General features: G+C 41.5%; 2 protein-coding genes across 8 annotated transcripts; one reads left to right on the top strand and one right to left on the bottom strand.

Annotated features, from left to right (window-relative positions):
- The first annotated feature begins 164 nt into the window (after window positions 1–164).
- tmcc1b (transmembrane and coiled-coil domain family 1b) lies at window positions 165–15,167 on the top strand. 7 transcript variants are annotated; one of them, XM_030050692.1, is made up of 8 exons: window positions 189–249; window positions 3,767–3,940; window positions 8,377–8,420; window positions 9,750–10,015; window positions 12,104–12,529; window positions 12,895–13,379; window positions 13,485–13,620; window positions 13,756–15,167. In XM_030050692.1, the coding sequence occupies exons 4-8, from the start codon at window positions 9,791–9,793 to the stop codon at window positions 14,068–14,070; spliced, it is 1,587 nt and encodes a 528-aa protein (XP_029906552.1). In that variant the 5' UTR covers window positions 189–249; window positions 3,767–3,940; window positions 8,377–8,420; window positions 9,750–9,790; the 3' UTR covers window positions 14,071–15,167. The 7 variants fall into 7 exon arrangements, with proteins under 7 accessions (XP_029906550.1, XP_029906551.1, XP_029906552.1 ...); XM_030050686.1 differs by having other exon boundaries at window positions 9,238–10,015; XM_030050689.1 differs by lacking the exon at window positions 189–249 and adding an exon at window positions 2,011–2,722 and having other exon boundaries at window positions 9,238–10,015.
- Window positions 15,168–16,025: 858 nt separating this feature from the next.
- Window positions 16,026–17,445, bottom strand: h1m (linker histone H1M). Its single transcript, XM_030050750.1, has 5 exons — window positions 17,240–17,445; window positions 16,736–16,995; window positions 16,549–16,651; window positions 16,415–16,461; window positions 16,026–16,323 (listed from the first exon to the last, which is right to left on the bottom strand). The coding sequence occupies exons 1-5, from the start codon at window positions 17,343–17,345 to the stop codon at window positions 16,087–16,089; spliced, it is 753 nt and encodes a 250-aa protein (XP_029906610.1). The 5' UTR covers window positions 17,346–17,445; the 3' UTR covers window positions 16,026–16,086.
- Between the last annotated feature and the right edge of the window lie 112 nt (window positions 17,446–17,557).

Below are 17,557 nucleotides of genomic sequence, written 5' to 3'. Positions count from 1 at the left end.
AATGTGATTTTTTTTTTTTTTTTTTTTTTTTTAACTTTTTATTGCACAATAATATTGAGGACCATCACTTTGGCGACATATCCAGTCTTTAATGTATTTATCCTCGATCACCTGCATGAATCATGTTAAGTTGTTCATCAATGCCTAGTATTCTGTGGCTCTGACGTCGAGCACGCTATTTGACGTCACCGTGGGAGTGTTCCACAGGGAGAAATGAACGGTCATCAACACAATCCTCTCAGCGCCCATGTAAGTTGAACCCAGTCAAAAAAAAAATACAAATTTTGCGAACTAGGCTATCAATGAAAAGCTTTTTCATGTGCCGTTACACGTACTGTATAACAGAATGGTTGGTGGACTTATCCTGTTGTCGTTGCTGGCGGTGTCTTCGGTTTGCCTGTAGCTGGCTTACCATGGCTGAAGCGATGTGTGTTTTTTTTTTTTTTTTTTTTTTTTTTTTTTTAGCTAGCCGCCTAGCCAGCCAGCTAACTGACAGGCTGTGGAGCCAGACGTTGAGTAAGCGCGTGTTTTGCAACCCAGGACAGTCTGGATGGGCGATGTTACTTCTGTTTATGTCTTTATTATTAGGACAAGGCGGCCTGTGTCACACGCTATAGGAGCAAATTTCATTTAGGTGTAGGGACAACACCCAGGCGTATAGCCACAGGCCGTATTCAACGTTATATCATAGCTGCTAGGCCAGGATTTGCAGGACAAGCTGAATCCTTGGGTTTGATTTGATGCCGTGGTCTCAGTGAAGCACCGGTTCAGATTGGTCTTGTGCTTATTACACCGTAACAACTGTTTAAAAGGAGCTGATAATTAAGCTAATGTGTAAACAGTAGAAGCATATCTGTGTGTCATAAAGAAAGCCTTGAGGGAGAGCAGATGATAGATGGACATGCAGGGTGTGTATTTGAGCTTTGGTGGTCATGGGCTGCTGTCTCCTGTTGGTGGTGTCAGTGTTGCAGGTTTTTGCATTGGACTTATACCAGATGTAGAAAATCATGGTGTTCAGAAAGATTGCAGTATAAGGAATTCTCTGAAATAGTGCAAGTTAAGGGAATTTTTTTTTTTTTTTTTTTTTACAAATGAGTCAGTTGTTATATTGTATTTTGCAAACTTGGTTCTCACATTTATTACAATACAAGGTGGTCATGGACTCATTGATTCAGTAGCCACGTTTACACAGCAAGTCCATGTGGGTTGACCAGTCAGCTCAAAACGCAGACTTGCAAGCTTATTAGCAACTAGTGTTTATTCTGTTAAGATAATCTGTTGGTAATCGGGTACAAGATCACCCTCTCTACCCTCTCAGAGATCAGTATTCCTTGGCTAGTCATTTGGCCCTATAGTAGAAACCAGACTTTTTACTCCCATCCTTCATACGAGTCTGGACTGAACAACAGCACAAACATGCCAGGGGAGAACTTACATTTCTGGGTCATGACTGCTCCCTGGCTGTAGTCCCAGAAAGCCATGGGAGAGCGGCTGAATTTGACACAAGGTCCAGGGTGGGATTTCTTGAATGGATTTTTACTCCTGAATATCCAGGGTACTACCCCAGCATCCTGCATGACATGCTGCCATCTCACTCTTTATGGAAACTCCACATCGATATGATGGATGAGGGTGTTTGACAAACATAGAGATGGTAGTGAGTGCTTGGCCCTCCTATTAACTTTGGGGTTAATTTGACCCCATTAAGTGTGTGATGTCTCTACATACATGTTTAACATTGTTTTTTGCTTCATAGTAAGTTACCTTTAATATTTTAATGGGGACAACTGAGTAACCACAAAGTTAATATGATGACATGTTTTCAATATCTTGTACACATTCTGTACACAAAGTGTTTCTATGGGGTCAATATGTGCCCAGGATTTTTTTTATTTATTTATTTTTTTTTATGAACATATAAGAAATATCAACATTTTGGATGACACTGAGGAACTATAGCAGGCCATTTATAATCTTCAAAATCTTCCCTCTGCTATAGGGCTCTAACCAAACATATCCATACCTGTAGTAGTGAGAGACCCAGTGATAGTTAATGTGACATTTGGGAGGAAAAACATGATTTCCACAAGAACTTTGATGTATAAGACGGGTTGGTTGTGGGGGTTTATGTTTTATTCAAAGGGCTGTTGAGACACATTAAGTGCTTGACACATAAGCTTGGCAAACAATTGTTATTGTAATAATTTTCCTGAGGTTTAAATTACTGGGATCTAATGGACCTCAGTTGATAAAAAAATGTTGGGAAATTTGAAGGTACCAGGAGGGCTAAAGCAGCTGAACTGTTGAAGTGGAATAGTGCTATATTGCAAAAGAACTGGTCTTGTCGTTTTGGAGCCTGAGGTGAACTCACATGACCTGCAAGCCTCATAATCAGACCACACACTTTGTAGTTTGGGCGTAATAAAGGAGACTGAGTTTGACACGGTAGCCTCCGTCAGCTGTTATGGATGCTCAATATTAACCTAATGTGTGTACAAAAAGGGCAACCGTTGAAGTGATTGCCCCGCCACGTACCTAACCCCGCACCAAAATTCCGGTTGGCTCCGTGGAGTAAATTGAACAGCCTCTGGTGCATCGCGTTAGCTTGTCGTGCTAGCTTGCTGGTCAAGCGACGTTAACGGAGCAGACAAGCCATCCAAATGGGGCCAGCGTATTCAGATCACATTAAACACAACAGCTAGCGCTTCACTAGAGTCAAACAGTAAGGTAGACTGGGGTTTTCATTCAGCGTATCTTTCATTTGAGTATTTTAAAGGTCAGGCCTACGAACGGTAGCTAGCGAGGTTGCTAATTCCATCCCCTCTTATCCTTAAACCGTTGGGCTCAGGCTATTTGCAGGAATAACTGATTCATAAATAGAGCTTATTATTTGTGAGCAATACTGTCTTTATCGTATCGAGTGTTCTTACATCCTCCAGCACAGTTGATCGTAAACATTAATAGACAGTTAACCCACACGCCATGACACAGTACTTGCATTTGACCAGTTAATTAACTAAATTACTTGGTGACATCAGGCTCGCTAGTGTGTAAGGGCTAAGTTTTCGTTTCATGTAATAGTCATATGTGTGTCAGCACAGCCAGGTCGACGGCATGTTTTGTGGGGCGGCAGCCTCAAATGACGGTCTTTAGTGTTAAGCGTGTTCAGGTGAGAAATGATGCACTGTTATACATGAGATGTTTGTGTTCTTATGTTTAATTAATCAATGTAATGAATGTAAGTCAGCTATCAGAGGTGCACGGTTCACGTCCTGCAAATATTATCAAGGGGCTGTTCTGTCCTCTTAATTAACATTGCACAGTTAATCAAGCTAAAAGGCCTAGATAGGTCTGTGGTTAAAACATCGTTTCACTGAGCCACTTCTTAGATTAAATCACCAGTAAGCAAGGTAGTCTGTTACAAAGGCACGCCCACTTCTTGTTGACAGAATAGGTGTGTGGTCTGTTTGCATGGAGTCATCACCTGTGACTGAAGATGTGTCATGATTAGATAAGGCAGCTGAATTTATGCTGTCACACAGAGAAGTCCAGGCGCTAGACATTTCAATGATTTTTTTAAAGTAGGAGATGGCATCTTACATTTTGTTAAATCAAAGTATCCCAGATGAGGACAATAAAATTAGTTCTGTAGTGCACAGATGAACGTATTTGTGAAAATAGGATGGTCAGTTTTGCAGTGTCAGCTCTCCTTTCAGAGCAGATGCATTCTCAACCTGTCTGTCTTCACTCTTTTTTTCCTTTGCAGCATGTGATTTTTCTAAATGCCCATGGAAACAGCTGGCTAAATTTTGAAAACTATCCCACCCAATTTTGGGGGAAAAACTACCCAGAGGAAGTGGTGTTGGAAATGTCCCTGGAATGTTAAATCTTTTCCTGTGTTAAGAGTTCACAGATCATCTGCTGATGACCACAGCTAAAGGTATGCTTGTTGGCAGTTAAACATTTGCAGAGTTGCATATACCTTTATCATCATATTTTATTACTGTGATGACAAAGCTTGATTTATTTGGACAGGTGTGGGAATGTTGTGGGAAAAAAATCATTACTTTGTAGATAATAACAATGACCCAAGAGCACAGAGTACTGTGCCAAGTAGCTGCCTCCACATCAAAATTGGGCCTTTGTATATGGAAACAAATAGCCTTTTGGAGCATTGCCTCCTCAGTAGAAGCAGAAGCCTAAATGCTACTCGACATGCACAAATACACTGACTCTTTAGCTGATGTGACCTTGGAACGCTGCATGCACAAAGCTGGTAGAGAGAGAGAGAGAGAGAGAGAGTGATAGGCGAAATGTTGGCTGACCCACTTCAGACAGGGAACACTTTGCCCTCGGCACAGAGGAGGATGAAGCTAGTGTGTTTCCATCAGACTGTAGACAAAGGATACAGTTCCATTTCTGTGTTAAATGTTTGATTGTAATTCTAATCTTTAGTTTTAATCTTACAGAGGTTAATCCATGCAGCAAAGGGTTGCACTGAATTGCACGTATCTCTGTCTAAGGTCAGTGATTCAAGATCAGGAGATACTGTAGCAGATCTAGCTGTATGTTGTCAGAGACCAGTGATTTCCATAGATGACACTTAATTTAGGATGGGTCAACTGTACAGTAAATTGCACCTAAAAGCAATTTTTGTTTTGTATGACTGCAGCTGCCTAACTGCACATAATACATTCAAAACTATGCAGATTGCTGATTGACCATGTTAATCTAAGAAATTACAACTATAAAATGTATCAGAGATTCTCCAAGAATTTCTTCTTGGCCGTTGGGAAATGCCTCTGAAAGCGCACATATCACTGCTCCTACAACTACACTACTCTACTAGTAATACCAATAATGATAATCCATACTTGTGTGAAATCCAGTCCAAAGTTAAAGTCAGTTAGGTAAAGGGCTTCCCAAAGTAGTATTGATCAGTTAGAGGCCGATTTTGAGTTGATAACTTCAGCAAAGCAGTTACAGTTAACCCCAAATCTATTGAGTCAGCACAATGGACAGCCTTTAATATGGGAACTTGAGTTCAATCCCCCAGGTTTCACTTGTGTTGTCAAGCATCTACCCTTCGAAAGTGTACTTGAGTATAACACTAATTTCCTGTCAGCTCCAGGAGTGCTGTTCTTACCCTGGGTGCTGCACTCCTCGTGGAAAACAACATTTCTGCATAAAAACAGCCTGTAATACTTCTTAAACTTCAACTCATCCTTGCTGACTGATTGATTGTGTGGACCTGTGTACAGCCACTTTTGTGTCCCATGTTGGAACAAGTGTAACTATTTATGCTTTAATTCCAGATGTACATCTTCTTTGTACCAGCTTAAGTAAAGCCATTATCTATGATCAGTAGATGAGTGGCAGCCTGAGCATTCCTATTGCTGACAGATTCACTAGAAAGGCAGTAAGATGTGCTGTTACATTTGGCGTGTAGGGTGTGTAAAGCAGTAGCAGTGAAAACCTGTATACACATGATGCTTAATTGCTCATGGATTGGAGACTGCTGGTCAAACAGTTTAACAAAAAATTACATTAAAGGCACAAACAAAAAGTAAACATATCTGATTTGTGAGTCAGCGCCGTTTAGTTGGATAAGACTGATCCTGTCGGGGCAGAGATAAAAGGTGCATATGCTAATAATAAACTGAGATTGTCATTTTTACTGAGTAAGTGATGGCAGTGTAAGTGAACAGTAATAAAAAAAAAATAAAATAATATAGGCTTTGTTCTTTCTAACACGTTTTCACATGACTGAATCGGCCCACCACCATCTGTCCCTGAACAAAACTTTTTCTTATCCACTACTGAGGATGTAACAACAGGACTTGCAGGTAATGAGTCAACCTGTGCATCAGTACTGGAACAGCTCATAGTGTTTTTGGTATTACAATCTGCTGGCATGATTAGTGATACTTAAAAGCTGTTATGACTCCTGGAGATACTTTCCTGTATGTGTGCAAACTGATGCATGCACAGCATAGACTTATCACTTTTGGCTTTGGTTGTTTTCTGTCGGGCTTAGTGAAACATCCATTGCACTCTGCTCTGTAGAACCGCTTACTTGGGTGCTCCAAAACTAAACAAGGGTGCATTTGAAGCTAGTGAGAGATAATTCATGTTTTAGTCTTCATATCCAAGGCTACAATCTGAAATGTAGTAAAGGCTTTGTAGTTAATCTTTTCCAATCACATTGAGAATTTAGTTTAGTTGTGGTACAACTGTGCATGGTACAATTCCATAACAAAGAATATTCAGGGGCAGGGAAGAGATGTAACTCAGGTCAAAATGGAACAGTTGGTGTCCATTGTGGACAAAGCTAATGTTAGCTATTCATAGTGTGGGCATAATTTTGCCTAAATAAATTCAATAACCTATTGCGTTATATACATATGATGTATTGTCATTATGAAAAACGAATGCATGCTTTTCATACGACACACATGACCGTTTTTAACAAAAATGTCGACTATGATTTACAAAAAACATTTGTCATCATATCACACCCAGAATACCTAAAAAATGTTTATTAAAAGGACTTACAGAATAACAGTCTGAGTTAAACACACCTAAGCGGTGCTCATAGATGATACATCTTTCAGATACGTTGCTCAAACAAACAAGCCTCATGTACTTTAATTGGTAAAAATGCTTGACACCGAGGTCTGCTTGCTTTTTACAGAAGTGATGATAAAAGTAGCCAGTGAATGTGCCGTCTCCTTTCCTCCCCATCTCAACTCATAACATGTAAGAATTTAATTCATTGAGAACACCTGCTCTACAATTAAATCAGGCACTCCCATTTACATTCCGATGGAAGCATAGCAGAACCAGTTGAGCCGTGTATGTTGTTAGTACAAGAAATGAGTAGCGTAGCCTCAGAACATAAAGTAGCGAATAGTCAAAACTAATTTGTAGTAGCCAGAAATAAGATCAGCATTTTTCATTTGGAAATCTGTTGGTGACAAACCAGATGTTGTCAAATAAGCAGAGATATCATGCAGACTTTGTCTTAAAACACACTGCACATCAGTATACTAAGAAAATCCTCTGTTTTGTCACCTGATGAATCAACAAACCAGTATGTTGAGTATAGTATGAAGACAGCTGCTGCAGCAACACTGCACAGTCATTTCCTAATTTTGTTCCTAAATTCATTGATGGCAGCAGTCACGAAGAGATGTGTGTATTCAAGGACAGAGTGTACATTTCTTGGCATAAAAGGAAAGGAAGACTGAGGCTGACCATTCCCACGCAAACACAACACAGAAACACGGCAACTTCTCCAAAGTAGTTTTTAGAATTGTCTTCTGCCATGGTTTGTTCCTGTATGGAGCTCTTACTCGTACGTGAACCAATGTGTTGACCTAATATCAGGGCCAAATTTGTTATGAAAAAGGCTATTATGTAGTTGTCATCCCACTGATGTGATTGGGAAGTAGATGATGATAACACATGCTAGTGACACTACTTATTTACTTATTTATTTTTAAGGTTTTTTTTTTCAGTCATTATAACATTACATCAGAGGCCTGTGTTTGTTCTTGCTGTAATGGCACAGCATGCATTGACTGACTGCTGGCTTTTAGATTTTAATCAAAGGCTGTGGTCCATTAGGTAATCGACAGTTTTGCGTGGTCAGCATCTTTGAAGACTTTTCATCTCTCATCAGGTGTAGCACTACTTAGGCAGCAGCAGTACTTAACACATCCATTATTACCACTTTTAACTGAGCTGATGGTTTGTGTTTGAGTCTGTGTTTAATTCTGTGTAATGCCATGCCAGACCTATGATTGAGTCTGAGTCAGCAGTAGCTTCCTTTCCCATGGCCTGTTGAAAGGGAAAATTGCCATGTTGCCCTCTGCTGTTTGTGTTCAATATAGGACATCGAAATGAATTGTATGGTTTGCACATCTTAAATTACAAAATGTGAGGTGCAGTTACACTCCTTTTCCTATGAAATGTGTTGTTATGGCAGTGTATCAAATGATCTTGTGGCATTCAAATGGACAGACCACAAAGCCTGTCCTGCTGACGTCACTGCCACAGTCCACCCCAATCATTCAGCGCAGTCGCAAGGATGTGGTTATAGTTCTTTTTTTCAAGTGTCTGCATAGTGCTATGCCTTTGCAAAAAAATGTTTCTTCTTATTCATAGCCGATGTGCCTTAATGTTGCACGCGGCTACTAATTTATAAAAAAATTATTAAAAACCCACTTATTGAGAAATGAATGGTGATTTTTTTTTTCTTTTGACTACTACCAGCAATTTCCAGATGTAAGCTGACACTTTCCCTCCCCAAAGGCATTGAGCAGATTCTAATTTGATTTTTGTAATATATATATTTTTTTTTACCTCATTTAGCCAGTCCTGAGTTGTGAGTCAGAAGAGGAGAGGCTGGGCTGATGGTAAGCGCTCTTTCTGTCTCTCTCTCACTCTCTCTCACTTCCTCTCTCGATCTGTCTCTCTCATTATACATTGGTAAAGCAAAAGCCTTATATAAGCTGTCAGCTGAGATCCAGAGACTTGTAATGGTGCTCTACACTATACATCTAGCCTTGTTTTAAAATGTCAAGTAAGACGAGACAACGGTGGACCTTTCGACTCCTTAATCAGATGAGAATTAGATATCACTCACTTTCCATTTAGAATTTCATCACCTCTTTCACACTATTAGTAGTCTCCCTTTTTCCATCATCCAAACACTCTCAGTTATGTTGATTATTAATTACCATGTGCGAACACTTTCTGAAATGCACAGTAATTAATCAACTATAATGCAAGCTTTTGTATAGAGGGATCTGAATGCCCACAAACAACCAAAGGCACTGTTCTTCAAAATGTGAAATATTATAAACGGAGAACATTTCAGAAATTGTTCAGATGCTTCTTTAAATAGTGTTCATGCACCAATGGGTTGGTATTGTTTGACATGCCACATGCTGTTTTGCCAAAATGCATTTCTACTGATTTTACTCAGTAGAAAGCAAATATTGTTTTACAGTTTTTTTTTTTTAAATCATGAATAGCTGACAGAACTTGAATTTGGACAGAATGAACAAAAACATTAGTTATGTCATATAAAGGAGCTTCTAAAAACAGTTGTATGTCTCAATGCCAACACAGTTTATGCTGCTTGGTATTATTTTCTATTCTGCTGCTGCTTATTATGTTCATCATTCACTGCTGCATGTCATAATCCATTTTATTTTCCTTCTGTGGTAGACAAGCATGACATTGAGCCAAGCCACAGATGCATGTACGCTCAAAAGGCCCAACTGAGCGCCATCCCCTCTGCTTCCCGGCTTTCATCCAGCCTCTCAGAGGGGGTGTGTCGACGTGGCATAGCTAGTCCCCTGCAACCCCAAGTAGACCCTCACTGTCAAACTGGAGGCCTCTGATGGATCAGGGTAGTGGTGAGCAGAGTCCAGAGGAGCCGGACACAGGAGGCCGAGTGGAGCCAGAGGTCGGCAGGAGGGCGTCGGAGTCAGAGCACGGCTTGTCCAAAATCACCCATAATGCCCTGGAGAACATGGGAGCGTTGGGCCATGGCCTGAAGCACTTCTTCCAGCCACAGCGCCGACGCTCCTCCGTTTCCCCACATGACTCCGCCTCGTCCTCCACAGGCGCCCCTGCCTCTGATCCCGCTGATGTAGGGTCAGAGGTAGGGGATGCTCCTGCCTCCTTGGCCCTCCCTTTGGATTCTGACAACCCTGCCGCTTCCGCCCCTCCTGCAGCTCTGAGCCGTGTTCTGCAGCAGATCCGAGGCGCCCCCCCAATGATGAAGCGAGGGACCAGCCTGCAGAGCCGCCGCAGCAAGGCGGGGGGGACTGGGGATCCCCCCCAGAAAGGTAGCCCCCAGATCCACCGGCGCAGTACCCATGAGGCCCTGTTGCAAGCTGGACGCCCACGCTCCTCCTCAACCACAGACACACCCAGCAGCCCCGCCCTAGCAGACATGCTGCTGGCCTCTGGTTATCACTCCACTGAAGAACCTGACAAGGTGAGTGTCCCAGACGTTATTTGAGGTGAAATAAACCAGAGTCATGCCAAAAAACCTGGCACACTGAGTAGCAACAAAACTAACAATTCCAGTGTTTGATGCAAGTCACTGTTGTGAGATCTCACAAATGTTTTAATCATAGTCTTGTGTTACTGTACGTTCAAAAAAATTGAGATTTATTCTTCTAATAAATGGAATTCTAAAAGGTTGTATTTTTTAAAATGTTGGCACAAGTACATGACAAATTCAAACGGTAATACAGAGGAACGGTTGGCACACATCTTGAAGGAAACAAATGAAATATTTCGTTAATAGCCTAATAGCTATTTAGCTGTTAAAAGGAAGATAAAACGGGCATGTGTACATTCATCTGTGGATGAATATCAAAGCTTCAGGAAGTGAATTGACAAAATATGTTAACAGGCTTTTAATAGTTCAGATGTGCCTTGATGAAAGGGTAAATGGTAGATGAGCTGTAAGCATCGTAAGGTCAGACACTGCTTTTGAGTGGTTGGTCACTATGTGCTCTAAGCCTTTCTAAATTTAGCTTTTGCTGTCTCTGAGTGTACTTCAGGTCAGAGAAAGCTTGCAGGCGCAAACAAGCTTAAAGTTTGATAATGGTTTGGTGTTTTCCGACATTGCATGATCATAGGGAAGTCAAAAAAAGACTTATCCAGTGTACTTGACAGGCAAATTACTAAACGGGAACTGCTGTTAAATGCTTGGGAAACATAAATATGTAAGCTCTTTAGTGATATGTTATTTTAAGGCATATTTGCATGCACAATTTGCCCTAAAGATTTGAAAATACTACAAAAGTCCTCACAGAGATGGGCTGGTGGCTCTTCCCTCTGTCTAAACATCAGCTCTTTATTTGGCAAGCTTTTGATAGGGACTGATAAACGTAGCTAATTTTGTTAAGTCCCCAAAACCAGTAAATTGTTTCTACCTTCTCTGTTCATGGCAAGTCACCATGTCAACAGTATGTGTTCAATTACTGACACCACCATGTCGGCAGCAGAGTTTGTCGAGGATGGTGAAGACAGCAAGCTGAGTGTCGAGGTTATTCTGATGCAAAATACGAACTCTCTTCTTACCAAACGTAATTATTTCAAGTTGTTTTGGGGAGTAGTTGAATCGTATATTGTAATGTTATGACTTTGTCATAATATTAACCAATTTGTCAACAATCACACAGCTGATGTTTGTTAACTGAATATTAGCTGGTTTTATTTTTACCTGATTGAGGTAGTGTAGCAAAACTTGCTGTCTCTCCAATTACAGACTCATATAGTCAGCTGCCTGAACTACAGCGACATCTTGTGGCCAAATCAGATGTTTTCTTTATTTGTACAAAACACTGGTTCAGATATCTTGCACTTCCAACAATTTTAATAATGTTTTATTTGGATGGCTGCCAGTTGGCACATTGTTGTATGTTTAAAAGATTAAGATTTATCTCTCTAATAAATTTAATCCAAAAAGGTTGTATTCATAATAAAGTTGATGTGAGGACAGGAAAAGATTCAAATGTTAATTCAAGGAAGCACTTTTTGCACACAGCTGCAAGGAAGTAAATATATAGTTAATAACATTAAGTATGCTATTTGCAAATCAAATGTTTACATATGACATGTTATGGGGAAGAAATTAATACTGATGAGTGTTTCATGCCCAGTGAGTGCTTAATAATTCATCATAATCAAACTGTATTTAATGTAAATGTTGATGGCTTAACAACTGAACAGAAACAGACACACCAACAAGGCATCCATTTTTCACGTCTGAGGCATATAGCTGTATTGAATCAACCTTCCCAGATCTTTAAATAACCTAACATGTCGACTGTTTAGTTTGCTGTCCTTTGATAAACTTGTGCATTGTTCACGTAATATATGTAAAAATGATTTCACAACTTATTTTACATACTCTGTGCTGCCAATAAAAGACAGTCATCAACAATTAACCGTCATTGTTGTTTGCTTGTAATTTTATCAAGCAAATTTATTTGCTGAGTAAAGTTGTTTTGATTTTATGCATTATCAAAAATTGTGACCTTTCTTTTCCTTTGCAAACATCTGTGATTAGCTGGATCGCTATGATGGATCGGGCCCTGCTGTATCGCCCAGTGCCCTGTCCTACAGTGCAGATGGCTATGGGGTTGATGTAGTTGACAGTACACCTGACCCCCAGCGAACAAAGCAGGCCATTGCCCAACTACAGCAGAAGATCCTCAAACTCACAGAACAGATCAAGATAGAACAGACTGCACGTGATGACAATGTGGCAGAATATCTGAAACTTGCTAATAATGCAGACAAACAGCAGAGCGCACGTATCAAGCAAGTGTTTGAGAAGAAGAACCAAAAGTCAGCCCAGACTATCCAGCAGCTGCAGAGAAAGCTGGAGCACTACCACCGAAAGCTTCGTGAGGTGGAGCACAATGGTATCCCACGCCAGCCCAAAGATGTTTTTCGAGACATGCACCAGGGGCTCAAGGATGTTGGCGCCAAGGTGGGTGCTTTAATAGTGTTTTCAGTGTGCTCTTGTTATTAAAATTAAAACTGACAGCATTATTTGAAGGGTTTAATTTCAAAACACTGAGTAATCATTTTATGAAGTAAAATGTTACAAGATGTTAATTATCCAGTATTTAAAAATCACAAACAGTTAAATTACCTAAAATGAGTTGCTTAAATAGGAGTAAAAGGCATCAGGATGCAAATAACTTGAATGAATAATTAATTAATAGCAAACATTACTTTCATGCCATTGGGGGATGTCTCACTTTGGAGCAGAGCTCTGAGATGATCCCTACTTTTCATGTTGAAATAGCACTGTGGTCCAGCTGAGTGTTGAGCCAGTTCTGCCCTTTACAGGTGACAGGTGGCCTCTCCAGCTTCTCCCAAGCCACTCATTCTGCTGCTGGAGCTGTGGTGTCCAAACCCAGAGAAATTGCCTCCCTTATCCGTAACAAGTTTGGCAGTGCTGATAACATTGCAGCCCTGAAAGACTCTCTGGAAGACACCCAGGGAGATGAGGGTGTTGGCCCAGGAGCAGCGAGGACCCTTGGTGGAGGGCAGCTGCAGTCCAGTCCGAAGTATGGCAGTGAGGACGACTGTTCTAGTGCTACATCTGGGTCTGCAGGGGCAAACAGCACCACTGGGGCCCCTGGAGGTCCACCTAGCTCCAAGGGCAATACCCTTGAACATGCCCAGGGCTCGGGCTTTGACGCTCTACTCCATGAGATCCAAGAGCTCCGGGACAATCAAGGCCGGCTAGAGGAGTCATTTGAAAACTTAAAAACCCATTATCAGCGGGACTATTCAATGATTATGGAGAGCCTACAAGAGGAGAGATTCAGGTAGCATAGGCCTGTGCACCATATTATAGTAGTTCCATATAGCTAGGAATTAAAACTTATTTGCCCTGTCTATTATTTACCTCATCTCTCACCTCTGCTTTGCAGGTGTGAACGCTTAGAAGAGCAACTCAATGACTTAACAGAACTGCACCAGAATGAAATTCTTAACTTGAAACAAGAACTAGCCAGCATGGAGGAGAAAATTGCCTATCAGTCTTACGAAAGGGCTAGGGACATCCAGGTATGCTTACTGGACTTGACATGTTGAGTTGTACGTAGCATGTATAGTGATGTTTAGTAAAAACATAACTATTTCTGAATTGCTTTTGATGGTCATCAGATGCCTCTCAGTGACATTTTTCTCATTGACCTGTAGGAGGCGCTGGAAGCTTGTCAGACACGAATCTCCAAGATGGAGCTGCAGCAGCAGCAACAACAGGTGGTGCAGCTTGAGGGCTTGGAGAACGCCACAGCACGGACTCTTCTTGGCAAACTCATCAATGTGCTGCTAGCTGTCATGGCTGTCCTTTTGGTGTTTGTCTCTACGGTGGCCAACTGCGTTGTCCCTTTGATGAAAACACGCAGCCGCACGCTTTCCACACTGCTCCTTGTAATCCTCCTCGCCTTCCTTTGGAGAAACTGGGATGCTATTTCACAGTACCTGGACCGTTTTCTTCTGCACCCAAGATGACCAGCTTGGAGAGGTTTGGTTAAATGGTGAAGGGACAGAGGGGTGCAGGCTGATGTGAAGGGAGAAGGTTAACTGAAACAGAGGGTTGAATCTCAAGGGTCCTGCCTGCTTTCTTGTTCTTCCTCTTCACCTCTATCTCAGAACACTCAGGAGTGAATCAGTGGTTTGTCTCCTTACCTTTTCTGAAATGTGTTTTGAGAAGAATGGAAGGAAGAATATGCGGAAACTGGGTCTGACATTTGAGATTCACTTGTTGTCTACAGTGCAATTGTGGCACAAGCACCTAAGGGTGCATGGGCATAGTTGAAGGAGGAGCCGAGAGGACTGCACACTTGATTTCTCTCTTCTGAGTGAATTTGTTTACATGTGGAAGACTTGTGTTGTTTCCCCACAGGAGAAATTGTAATTCAGAGTTTTATTGTTTGACTTGATTTAAATGATATTGTTTTAAAGTCACTGCTGTTATTTGCTGTTATTAATGCAGATGATTGATGGCTCTCTCTCTCTTTCCTTTTCTGAGGTTTACTGGTAACGAGCTAACATTCTTCTGCTGATTGAGTTGTCATTCTCTTTCTGTAGGCTCTCTTCCTTCCTCTAGTCTTGCCATTCTGATTGTTCACCAGTCTGCTCTTTTTCTTTCCCTGTTACTCAAGTCTTTTCAAATTTCAGCTCCTTTAACCAACTCTTCCCTCTCTACACTCTGAAGAATGGGGTGCCTGCAGATCAGCTACACTGCTCTGGGATCAGCCTCGTCACTGGATCTACAAGTAGTGGGTTACTGACTTATTTCTTTTGGTGTGTGGAGTCAGCAGCACTGGTTCTGCTACAACCAGGATATTAAATGGAGATCATTTCGTTTGAAGGTGCCACCCTGCCCTCTGGGCCAGCTAGCCTCCACTATCTTGATGGCTATGCCACTGCAGAAGAATAATCTATGAACTGAATGAACATACTTGAAGAGCGATAAAAATGCTCACAGACTCAGTGCTTCCGTACTGTTTCTATTAGTGACAATGAAATAGTAATACTTTTTAGTTGATTTTTTTTATTTTTTGAAGACAAATAAACATGCTGTTTTAAAAGTGAAGCTTAAAGTATTGTATTTGTTTTTAATCCTTGATAAATTGTCTGTGGCAAAGGATACACCAAGTTTATTACAACCACTTGCAAAAGTTTATTAAGCAGTGACACATGCAAGAGTATTGTGTAAGTTGTCTTAATATGTCATCTGCATTGCAAATGTGATACAAGATTAATATTCATTTATATATACTGGCTGTGTAAGTGTGGAGTATCTTTAAGAGTGTTGATCCATTTTGTTTATCATATTCTGACATGGTTATGTGATCTCTCCAGTGTTTTTCAGAGTGCAATTTGAGGTCTGAAGCTTTAATTTCACTAGTCAAAAGTCTGGAGACCACCAAATCAAGAAAACATTTAACAGATGCCAGTAGGAGTTTAGGCCATGATGAGACCATTAGTGTAGATTGTGTCTGGCATTTGACAGACACAACATCTTTGCAAGAAGTTAAATCTTTAAGTGTGTTGCAGGTTGAAGATAAATGTGCCTGAAGCTGGAAACTTGAAGACTGAAATGGACTGAAGTGTGGTGACAAAAAAAAAAAAAAAAAAAAAAATCCATTGCATATTTAACAGGACACTAAATACCTGACCACAGGATGAGGACAGTCACACAGGAGGGTTTGTTTTCACTGGTGTTTGCCTTGCAAGGACGTCCTTGTTCACTAACAGTTATGCCTCATCTTGTAGAACAATGGTTGCCCATTCCTTCACTTTATTTAAAAAAAAAAAAAAAAAGTTTACACTATGTAATGACATTCTGGAGAGGCAAATGACACCACTAAGTTTCTTCCACACAGGTTAAGTCACTAGCAACCTTGTTGAAACAGAAGAAACTGCAGCATCAAATTATGTATGCTCAGGCAAGTCCGAAATAAGAGCTTCAAAAGATTTTATTGCAAAACAAGAGCCATTAAAAATACATTTAATACTAGTTCACTCTGCAACCTTCTTGCCTCGTTTCCCTGTTGCTTTAGTGGCAGGGGCGTCACCATCAGCGCTGACAGCTTTGCCCTGGGCAGCCTTTTCACCTTTTGCTGTCTTTGCTTTAGGTTTGGCAGAAGTAGAGGCTCCATCCCCCTCAGCTTTGGCAGCCTTTTTAGCCTTCGGCTTCTTCGCTGGTGCGACCTTTGAAGTTGTGGCCCCTTCGTCCACCTTTGCCTTTTTAGCAGTCTGGGAGGAAAACAGAAAATACCAAGGCTCTGTCACTTTTATTTTTGACTCCCCACCACAGACAGACACAAGCACACACACACCAACTCACCTCCTGAGACTTCTGTTTCTTCACAGGGTCTTTTTTCTTTGTGGCACCTTTAAAGAGTTGAACACATCACAATAAGTGAAAGCAGATATTTCTGTAGTCCAGTTTTTGCACCTTGATAGTTATTAGGATGTTACCTGCTTCTTTGGGCTTCTTGGCTCCCTCTTTGGGCGCTTTTTGCACATTGGGATCCGAGTTCTCAGTTTTGGGCTTCGGCTCCTTGGCTTGTTTGGGTGCAAGCTGGAGAAGGTGGAGAGGCTCAGATGATCAACCTGTTTTGTGCGTATTTTCACGAGGCTGCACGACTCAACATTGACACCTTACCCGAAACTTTCCCTGTGCGCCAGTCGCCACGGCGGAGTTGGCCGGCCTCACCAGCATCCCGCTCTCAAGTCCCTTGATCAGGGTCTTACGGACCAGGTACTTCAGCCTCACCGCGTCCACTGTGGGGTATTTCTGCTTGATGTAGTTCTGTATCGCCTGGGAGGAGACCCCTTTACGCGAGTCAAGCTCTTTCAGCGCTTCTCTCATCATAGTCATCGTTGAGGGGTTACTTGCAGCCTTGCGTGTCACATCAGCACTCGCTGCAACAAGGACAGAGATTAATTAAATCAGACTGCAAAACAAACAAACAAACAAAAAAAAAAAACAACTGTAGCCTATGCCCACAGAGCCACAGTAGCAGGTGGTTACTTTTGGGAGCCATAGATGATAGCATCTGTGTGAAAAAGTTCGCTCAAACCCTGACTGTGCTTTTAGTGTGCATTTTTGATATAGCGCTGTCAACTGCTAATTCACCAAAGGTGAATGCTTCATTTGTGCGCCGACCTGTTTCTTGCTCCTGCTTCTCGTTTTCTTCGGAGGCGGGCGGCAGCTCTTCAGGGGCCGGGGCCGGGGCCGTGGCCGTGGCCGGGGCTGGCTTTTTTGGAGGCATCGGGCGTCTGGTAAAGCAAATAAAACAAGTTAAAAGCACACTAAATCCGCCTCATGTCCAGCGTCTCACTGCTGCAATTTCAGTTTTATGCAATTACTTCCGGTGAGGAGGCCACGCCAATTAGGTAGACTCTATCAGGTGCAAGTCATTATTTAATTTGACGCATATTTACGAATCTTCTGTTAAACGTTTTGGTGTTTTAAAGTGTAACT

The sequence above is a fragment of the Myripristis murdjan genome, chromosome 5, assembly GCF_902150065.1.
Source record: "Myripristis murdjan chromosome 5, fMyrMur1.1, whole genome shotgun sequence".
Lineage (NCBI taxonomy): Eukaryota > Metazoa > Chordata > Actinopteri > Holocentriformes > Holocentridae > Myripristis > Myripristis murdjan.
Note: the sequence above shows the minus strand (reverse complement) of the source record. Positions and strands in the feature narration are given on the sequence as shown.

Bases quoted from the DNA above. Each gene is read 5' to 3' on its own strand.
- tmcc1b (XM_030050690.1), top strand. From the start codon at position 9,413: ATGGATCAGGGTAGTGGTGAGCAGAGTCCAGAGGAGCCGGACACAGGA. The intron at 10,016-12,103 runs GTGAGTGTCCCA...ATCTGTGATTAG, and splicing joins CCACTGAAGAACCTGACAAG to CTGGATCGCTATGATGGATC. The intron at 13,380-13,484 runs GTAGCATAGGCC...TCTGCTTTGCAG, and splicing joins CTACAAGAGGAGAGATTCAG to GTGTGAACGCTTAGAAGAGC.
- h1m (XM_030050750.1), bottom strand. From the start codon at position 17,345: ATGCCTCCAAAAAAGCCAGCCCCGGCCACGGCCACGGCCCCGGCCCCG. The intron at 16,462-16,548 runs GTAACATCCTAA...AACTCTTTAAAG, and splicing joins CAAGAAGCCCAAAGAAGCAG to GTGCCACAAAGAAAAAAGAC. The intron at 16,324-16,414 runs GTGAGTTGGTGT...TTTTCCTCCCAG, and splicing joins AGAAACAGAAGTCTCAGGAG to ACTGCTAAAAAGGCAAAGGT.